Source organism: Octodon degus, unplaced genomic scaffold (assembly GCF_000260255.1).
Source record: "Octodon degus isolate 3935 unplaced genomic scaffold, OctDeg1.0 scaffold00250, whole genome shotgun sequence".
NCBI lineage: Eukaryota > Metazoa > Chordata > Mammalia > Rodentia > Octodontidae > Octodon > Octodon degus.
The window spans coordinates 1,284,107-1,294,161 of record NW_004524826.1 but is presented as its reverse complement, the minus strand read 5'-3'; the positions used below and the strand labels follow the sequence as shown (position 1 = coordinate 1,294,161).

The 10,055-nt window shown below is 44.1% G+C and overlaps 1 protein-coding gene across 1 annotated transcript in view; it reads right to left on the bottom strand.

Moving 5' to 3' along the window:
• Positions 1-769: 769 nt before the first annotated feature.
• Positions 770-10,055, bottom strand: part of Mpzl1 (myelin protein zero like 1) — a gene marked incomplete at its 5' end in the record, with an annotated part of 69,213 nt that continues 59,927 nt past the window's right edge. Inside the window, one exon of the mRNA XM_023706322.1 lies at positions 770-1,539. Coding sequence (XP_023562090.1) covers positions 1,438-1,539 — 102 coding nt within the window. The remainder of the gene's footprint in view (positions 1,540-10,055) is intronic.

Below are 10,055 nucleotides of genomic sequence, written 5' to 3'. Positions count from 1 at the left end.
GAGAAGAGATTCTCAAAGTAGCAGTTCTAGCCCTACTTGATTTGTGATGATGTCCTTTAACCTCACAGATCTCTGAGGTATCTGGATGCTGTGATAAAAGCCGTGTGTGGTGGCCAGAAGCTGCCTTCTGAGGTTGGACTGAAGCTCTGGAAAAGAGGTGGTTCTCAAGGAAGCACTCCAGGGGTCCCTGACCACCCCACTTCTTCTTCTTTTTTTTTTCCTTTTCGGTGGAACCGGGGATTGGACTGAACTCAGACCCTTGTGCTTGCCGAGGAAGTGCTTATTCCGCTGAGCCATCTCCCTGGCCCCCCATCCTACTTCTGTGGCATACCAGGAAGGACTTCCTTAAGGAAGTAACAGACAGCTTTCCCTCCAAATGCTGTAGTACTCGAGCAAAGGCTGGACTTTTTATACTACTTGCCTCTGTGGCACTGAGCTGAAGCTCCTAGAGGGAAGCGGCCTCCAGCCTCCTGCTAACTTCACTGGAATGCACCCACATGTTGACATGTGATGTTTAAAGTGAGTCTACACACCAGATAAAGCTCTTTTCTCTTTCTTTCTTTCTTTCTTTCTTTCTTTCTTTCTTTCTTTCTTTCTTTCTTTCTTTCTTTCTTTCTTTCTTTTTTAATGCCCTGTATTTTAGAAAAATATCAACAGAAACTCGCCAGGCTGTCTTTAAGCAGCATAGGGGGCCTGCCCACTAGCTCAGGTGTTTAAGTGCCTGCTGAATCAAAGCAGTCAGGCTCAAGATGCTGTGGTTCAATCCCCTCATCCTCAAGCCAAACCAGACCTGCCTTGAAGGCATCCTGAGTAGCCCCCAAACAAACAAACAAACAAACAAACAAAAAACTCCTTTAAGCAGTGTAGCCCATGGACCCTGTTTAAGAGCTACAACCAAATGCGTCTGCCACTGTGTTGAAAGTCCACGCTGGCTATGTTTGCATCCCCCTATGTCCATCCTCTCACCACGATAAATGCTAAGACTTGTGGAGCCCTTGATGAGAAGGCCATGTCTACTGGAAATACTAAAAGGTCTGCCACTCTCTCTGTCAAGGCAAGTGATAGCTACACGGTGGGAGAGGGATGTTTCTGAAATCTCCCCCTCGGTCCACAGCCATACCACCCTGAACGTGCCCGATCTCATCTGAAATTTCCCCCTGGCAAACAACCCTGAAAGAACATATAAAAACAGTAAGACAGTTTATGCATATGCAGAATCACACCTTTTCACCACAAAACACTGGATCCTCCCATCGGGAAGATTAAATAGAACATGTACACATATCCTTTATACACGGCCCTGTCCCCTTGCTGAGCACACGTGTGCCTGTTCTTCCTTGGTCCCCAAGGCCACATGTGATGATGGGCTACATTTTCTGCACAAGAGTCCAGTTTGCGTTTGCTTTTCTTGCTTAGGGAATGTTCTGGGTCTTCTCTTTAATTTTTCCGGATGTTTGCATACACCACAGACTCCGACTTGTTGATCTTGTTGCTGTGATGTCCCCCTGAGTGGTCTAGTTGCGCATATATGACTGGGCCCTGGAGGAGAGAGGTATAATTAGAGCTTTGGAAAAGCTGATGACCCCTGCAGGAGTGGGTATAGACACAGTCCTTAAAAGGGCAACCCCACGCTTCCAAAGCAGGCTCTCCTCTTCTGAATGAGAAGACTTCCTATGAACAGTATGTCCAGGATTGACTTAAGACAGGATTGGCCACACTCTGAAAACTGTTAAAGCTGGTACTTGGGGATTTGCTACATTATTCTCTATGCTTTTTGGTTGGAAAGTTCTGTAACAAGATACTATTCCTTTTTTAGAAATGTCCCAATTTTCAGCATTTTTTTTTTTCTCTTTGGTGCTGGAGATTGAACCTTATAGCTATGTTCTATCACTGAGCTACACTCCCAGCCTACTTATTCAATTTCTAATGTCAGATAATTTTTCTTCAGGTTTTCAAATAAAATGAACAAGGGGAGAAAAAAAAAATAAGGTGACAGTCTGTAAAAATATAAAGGAAAAACCTTGACCAAAAAAAGAGGGAGAAAACGTTCCTCCAAGCCTCAGCAGTGAGGAGGAGGCTAAAGACCCAGAAGCTGCCACAGTGAATCCGCATGTGCACCGGGAGGCTGGGCTGCTGGGGCACGGTGAATGCCTGGCTCTCAGGGACAGAGGCCTGGGCTGAGGCCAAGGGTCCTCAGTCAGACAGGCGTTTCTACTTCCTGACCTGTTCAGTCCCTTCCAACCGAGGAGTCTTAAACTGTGAACAAACAAGCCAAACAATAACAAAACAAGGCTGGCATTAAAAGAGGAAGTTGGGATGGATAGCTCAAGGGTGTAAGCGCCTGCCTGGCAAGCCTAACGGGAGTTCAATCCCCATTACCACACACACAAAAAAAAAACCCCAAAAAGAACAAAAGAGGAAGTTAATATAAGCCAAAGCCAGCTTCTCTCCCAATCCAGGGATCTGTCATTTGAAAAATCCAATGATGTACTACTTGAACTTTCAACTTTAAAGTCATAAGACAGAAGCAACACACTAGTCCCACCCAGCAGCTCCGACAACCCATTTCCTTGCGAGTGCAAGCTGTGAGCTTGTGGGGGCAGGCACCCCGCTGCCTCGGGAGGGACAGTCCCAGAGGTATGAGCTGTGAGATGATGTGTCTGAAAGGGAGTTAGAAAATAACACACCCACTTGAACGTGGGCAGAGCGGAACCCAAGTCAGAATTTGTGAGCTTTTCCTCACTGATACAGAACAGTGCCTGCCATGTGGCCTGGAGTGTATTTTAAACCTTTAAACATCAGCTTCTTTATCTCTAAAGTGGGTGCTTCTTTATTAGCTTCTTTATTTATTTATCAGCCTCTTTTATCTCTAATAGAATCTGGACCTTTTATTGTTCCCAGACTTAAATGAGATGATGCCCATTGATAACTATAGTTAGTGCTTAACACACACTAATTATTATTACTATCAACATCCTGTACACAAATACACTTTAAAATACTATACAAATGGGCCTTACCTACTGAAAATATTTCAAGAAACAAATCATCTGACATGTCTTAGTTATCATTAGTGACTGTTTAACAGTGAGTTCCACCTGCAATACATTTATTGCTCTGTAAAAACTGCCAGGGACGGCGGGAGGAACGGCAGCGGTCGAGCTGCGTATGTCCGCGAGGCTCCCGTGCGCCTCGACCCGCAGCCTCCGCACGCGCCCCGCGCGCGCCGCCAAGATGCCCAAGAGGAAGGTCAGCTCGGCCGAAGGGGCGGTGAAGGAGGAGCCCAAGAGGAGATCGGCGAGATTGTCAGCTAAACCTGTTCCAGCTAAAGTGGAAACGAAGCCAAAAAAGGCAGCCGGAAAGGATAAATCTTCGGACAAAAAAGTGCAAGCAAAAGGGAAAAGGGGAGCCAAGGGAAAACAGGCTGAAGTGGCTAATCAAGAAACCAAGGAAGATTTACCTGCGGAAAATGGAGAAACTAAAAATGAGGAGAGTGCAGCTTCTGATGAAGCAGAAGAAAAAGAAGCCAAGTCTGATTAATCACACACCATGTCTTATCAGTGCTCCCTGTCTCCCTTCTTGTACAATCCAGAGGAATATTTTTATCAACTATTTTGTAAATGCAAGTTTTTTAGTAGCTCTAGAAACATTTTTAAAAAGGAGGGAATCCCACCTCATCGCATTTTTTAAGTGTAAATGATTTTTTTTAGGGTAAAATCATTCTCTGGTTGTTTATTTTTTGGTACAACCAGAAATAGTGGGATATTGAATTATGGCAGGCTTTGACTGTCTTGGGTGTCAGCTTAACATTCCATAGGTGGGGGTTAGTTTTATATCCTGCAATACAAAGCATACTAAATGGCAATTTGGAATTACAGTCCTGCATTTAATAATGTCTTGGATACTTTAAATGACTTCTATTCTCATTTTTGGTAGAGTTGTTTCCTAAAGAAAACTACATCCTAATTGTTGCCCTGTCAGAATCGTGTGCACTCTGTAACATCTTTGGTAGTGGTAGTCCGGTTTGCCTCATTTTGTTAATGTGCTGTGAAAGATCAAAAATTTGATTATGTAGTGTATGTGATACAAAATTGTGAATTGGTGGGACTTGAGTAACACATTGTCAGCATTTGAAGATACTGGTACTTAGTCCTCTTACAGAAAATTTGCCTTTAAATTTGAAGCTGGAAAGTCACTGGAACAACTGAAAAACAATATATGGCTTTTTTTTGGTGTGTGTGTTAAGAATTGTGTACAAAGTGAATCATGTGTACTGATCCTCAACACAACCAATAAAATCTCAAATATTGAAGATAAAAAAAAAAAAAAACTGCCAGGGACAGGGACAGTGCTAAGGCACTAGGATTCTAAGTTCAAGACCTTGGGAAGTAGCTCATCTGAAGCCCCTGGGCTCAAGCCCCAGTGCCATAAAAACAATCATACTGAAGAACATGGGTTGTTACAGCTTGTGTTTAGATGTCCCCCCAAAAAACTTCATGTCCTCATAGGTGGGGCTTTTGAATGTGACGAGATCATGGGTGTCTGATGTTGGATTAGTCCCACTGACTGGCTTAGCATAGTTCTACATGCGGATGGTAGATCTGGTGAAGAGGGAAGATCGGCCTTTGGTGTGGGCGGCTCCAAGCAATAGTCTTCTAGCCCAGATGGAATAAAAGGGAGGAGAAAGGCCTCCTGCCTTCTGCCTGCAACACACAGACTGATTCTCCTCTGCCATGCCCCCCTGGCGTGCCAGCAGACTATGGCCTGAAACCTCTACCAACTCAACTAAATAAACCCTTTCTTCTTTGCTTTGTGGGTGTGTTGGGTATTTTGTCCCAGCAATGAGGAAAGTACCTAAGACATCCAAAAGGGTAAAGAATCTATCTCTAATTCTACATGAAGTACAATAAACACATAATGTTTAAATTAATTATTATAGTTAATCCCCCTCAAAGTACTCCCCACTCTCCCTCACGCCCAACCCATTTATTTCATCAATCTCTCCCCTTTCTGAAACAGGTCTGAAAGTCCTCTTTCCTGAGTGTCTTCAGTTGCGGCATCCCTACTGCCTCTACATCCTGAACTGCTTGACCTTTCACGGTCACTTTCACTGTGGGAAAGAGACAGACATCACATGGGACCAGGTCCGGGGAATAAGGTGGATGTGGGCACAGCGTCACGTCTTTATGAGCCTCCCTTTCCTCTGGATGGCATGGGGCGCAGCATTCGCTGCATTTTTGATTACCCCGAGTTAATTCCTCTGAAGTCATTACAGTAGCTCCTGCAGTGTAAGTTTCACAGCCTTTGAAGCATTTCATAATTTGATTCTGGTCCTTCCGGCATTAAAAAGATAATTACTAACATTCCAGCACAGGACAGTGGGAGAGAACATTTGCTTTTACCATATGTTCTTCAACTGTAGACAAAGCCCTTTTCTCAGTGTTTGTGGCATTTGTAAAAGCCAAACATAAAGCACACCTATGTACTATGGCTTTCTTTGAAATAAATGAGACTTCATACTGATTATCTGAACAGAGCTGAAGGGACTTGGACAAGCACATGCTTTAGAACCAGCAAATCTGGGCTAAGCTCAGCTCTGCCGCTAAGTACTGACCCCGAGTGAGTGACTCAACTAACAAAACCTCACTTTCTTCACGTAAATAATGGGGAAAGGAAAAGAACTTGCCTTAAGGACACATATGAGGCTTAGACAAGTTATTGTACTAAGACACTTCTTGGAAATTATTATCTGTGCTATTGCTGGCAAATAAATAATCCAATCACTTTTCTCCAAAAATGCCAGCCTGTTGTATACAAAGCACTAACATTTCCAGAAAAGGATCCAGGATATCAATTATTCATCACATATTTATTTAAAAAATCATGCCAGGTCAATCTTAGTCAACACTAAACTTTCTCAGAAATGGCTGGCTTATTGTTCCCCCATGCAGTAACTCTCCAAACCCAGGGCACAGCCTGCCATCACCTCTGTCAAGCCAGCTGCCCACGCTCCTGTGCTCGCTCGCAGGACCCTCATTGGGTCCCGGTGCCTACTGGTTCAAGCTAAGGCTCAGCTCAGCCCAACCCCTGGAGTGAATGTGGACAACGTCTAAGTTACCTGTAATTCCTGTCCCTTAGCAGGTGACTGGAAGAGGTATCAGGATGTGACTCACTCTTGGCTAACAGGGATTGGGAAAGGTTTGCTGGGGGGCTGTCTCAGTCACCTTTCTCACTGCTGAGACAAAATACCTGACACCTAACGTTAAAGGAGAAAAGGTTTATCTCGCCTCACAGTTCATTGAGGTTTCAGTATTTGGCTGGCTGGTTCCAAAGCAGGGCAGCATGGGAAAGGGGCACTTGCAGAGGAGAAACTGTGCACGAGAGCAAGCAACAGCAGCAGCCGGCTCCTTTCCCTTGTGCTGTATCCAGGTGTGATGGCTGACTGACTGTCAACTTGAGGACACCCAGACCGGGGCTTCCATTATCCACACCTTAATCCCAGCATCACATCTTTAATGAACGTCCACACACCCTAACCTAGTCACCTTGGATACTCCCCACCGATGGCCACCTGAGGCTCTGGATGGACATCAAGATACAAGTCATAACAGGGCCTTCTGGTAAAGGTTTCCCCCTAAAATTAAAACTTCATATCAAAACAGGCAGGATGGCATAGCCTGTAATCCCAGCCAACTGGGAGGTGGAAGCAAGAGGATGATAAACTCAGTCCAGCCTGGGCAATTCAGTGAGACTCTTGTCACTAAATAAAACATGGGCTGAGGATGTAGCTCAGTGTGAAGGCTCAAAGTTCAATCCCTAGTATTAAAAAATAAATACATAAACGTCAAGAGAAGGTCAACATTGAACCAAACCACTGAATATGATTCAGTTCTTGTCCAGTTCAGTGAAATTAGGGAGAGTATTAAGTTTATGAGCTGAGGCACCACTGTGCTAATGAAATGATTCCCAGACGATGCCATGGCCTGTGTGAAGTTCTGCTGCTTGGAGCCACACCACGATGGGACCCCTAAGGTAGCCTCCAAGCAATAGTTCCTACCAGACCTGCGTTTCACACACCTGACTGCCACAGATCTATGTGGACAGCAACTGCTAAACCTCAGTATGGAGTCCTCTACTGTGGGCCCTCACAACTAGGGAAGGAAGACGGAGAAGGGATTTAAAGATCAACTTGCTCTAACCCTTTACTTCAAAGATGAGGAAACAGACATCTAGGTAAAAAATTCTCCCCTAGTTAACTCTATTAGCTGTCTCCACAAGTAATGCTGGCTTGTGAAGAAGAAGAGGAGGAGGAAGAGGAGGAGGAGGAGGAGGAGGAGGAGGAGGAGGAGGAGGAGGAGGAAGAAGAAGAAGAGAGAAAAAGAAAGAAAGAAAGAAAGAAAGAAAGAAAGAAAGAAAGAAAGAAAGAAAGAAAGGAATTGCTACTTTTTAAAGAACTACTCTGGATTTATAGCTAAATATGAAAATCTGAAGGTTGTTTGCTAGAACATTTTTCTCCACATTGTGAAAAAGCCTACAAGTTCTGAATGTTCTATAAGATTCTGAAGTTCCTGGGGGCAAGGACTGGGTGCGAATGGTCCCCGCATTTTTTCATGTTTGGCCCAGTCTGCATACACAGTGGATACAATAGGAGGAACAGAGCAGGTCAGGGTGTTCCCAAGCTGTGAAAAATCTTTTCCTTCCCTGTGAACAAACTGGAGAGCATGTATGCGCCTGAAGGATTTGAGAGAGAATGACTTCCATGAAACTGGCTCTAGAACAAGGGTGCCCTCTGACTTACTACCTGCAGGAGGCACTGCGACCCATACAGAATCATCCACGAGGGTCCCTCCTTAGAGCTCCAAGGAGCTGACAGCTTGGTGCAGGGTCTGCAGCCAAGTTCTAACCTTAGAGCACACCCCATGATGGAAATGCACATAACCACAGAACAGAAGTAAGACAAAAATTACACAGTGTGCCTGCTGGAAATCATACGGTCCACCCAAAGACTTGTAGCAACTGGCAAAGAATCTGCAAGTTCCAGAAACAGCTAAGACAGAAAACAGTTGATTTTCCTTTTCTCCTTTTTTTTTTTTTTTTTTTTTTTTTTAAGATCTTACCATACTGCTCCTTAACAATAATAGTTAAGTCTAGAGAAAGGGATACGCGTATGACTTGGAAAATAACAAAGATTATTTCTATCTAATCTGACCATCTCCATTTTATTCATTTACCTATTTTTGGTGCTGGAGATTGGACTGGGGGCTTTGCACTCTCCCACTGAGCTGCGTTCCCTAACCTCTCTCTTAATTGGAGAGTTCTGACCATTTACCTACAAGGCAATCACTGGTACAGCTGAATGTAATTCAACCACTGCAACACAGTGTGCACTGTGCCCTCTTCCTCCTCTGCCCTCCCCCTTCCTTCTTCTGTTTCTCTCCCCTCCTAGTACTGAGCGAGCACAGAACCCAGGGTCTTTGTACTAGCCTACATTCCCAGGTCCCTCTTACAAAATCTGAGGCAGAATCTTGCTAAGTAACTAAGTTGCCCAAACCTGTGAGAATGCTGGGTGCTCTTTCCACATTCCCTCCCCACACTGCATCTGGAAATGCTTCAGACAGTAAGCTGGGACAGCCACAGGGCTCGGGCTCTGTATTTCCTTTCTTTCAAAGATAACAAGGGCCAGCCAAATAGCTCAGCTAATTAAAGCGCCTGCTTAGGCAGACGCAGGGGCTGGGGGTTCGATCCCCAGTGTAATGAAGAAGGCTTCATTACACTTCTCATTCTACCTCAAAGTAGCAAACTGGGGTGTCTGCGGTATGTTAAGGGGGAAAAGAGACAGACAGACAGGCAGACAGAGGAAGACAGTCAGAGAGGGGAACTACCCGCTCAGGCTGCCCTCCTGTCACTGTCTTGGGACAGGAGCTTTCTTTCTCTCAATAAATATATTCTGGGGTCGGGGAGATGGCTCAGTGGAATAAGCGCTTCCCTGGCAAGCACAAGGACCTGAGTTCAATCCCCGGTTCCACCAAAATAAATAAATAAATAAATAAATAAATAAATACTGCTCATAACCTCCATTTGTTACCACAGTTTTGTCCCACCTCATGCTCAACTAAGCGAGTTCCCATGTCTTCTCTACCACCTTAGACCCGCCTCACCACATGGTTTTTCCTCTATAAGTCTCTGGAAGAGACAACTTCAGGGGGAACTATCCGCTCGGGTCCCCCTCCTGTCCCTCTCTGGGGACAGGAGCTTGCTTTCTTTCAATAAATATATTCTGCTCATAAAAAAAAAAAGTCAGAGATAAGAGACAGAGAGAGACAACACAAGCAAGCCAGGAGTCTGAAACTATAAAGAGCTTGCTAGCTGGAAACCTGGGTTTTAGCCCCAATTCTATCACTGACTTGTATAGTTTTCCTCATTTAGCATGACCAATGCCTTAGTTTCCCCACTGGTGTAAGAGTTTTCTCACCCTATGTAACAGTTTTGGAGTAAGATTATACAATTTATTTGTAAAATATCACAAACACTGTTATTCGCTTAAATTCATTCCACCCACAACGCCTCCTCAGAGCAAAGTGTAACTGGTGAAATTCCTTAAAAAGCTTCCAACCCCAGATGACCCATACTGAGTATCAGTTATGCTGTTTCTGCCATCCCACAGCTACAGTTAAAATAGCACAGCCAAAGCACAGCGTTAACCACAACGCCAGATTCCTTACTAAATACCGAACGTGTTATTTCTCTTTTGTTCTTTTTTTTTTTTTGCATTTATAATATTCTCTTAAATCTTCTGTACTTTCTACAGTAAGGAAAAATCAAACCATTCCTCGTTCACCAAGCCTATCAATTATTCAGATAAATATTTACTTTCAATTCTAAAGAATCTTTAAAATATTTTTGTTATTTTTTTCCTAAGATGGGGCATATTAACTTTTTCCTGCTAATTTCTTATCTTACAGAATACTTCAGTAAAGAATACAGTTCAGGGCTGGGGAGATAGCTCAGTGGAATAAGTGCTTGCCTCCTGAGTTTGATCCCTGGTAACACCATTT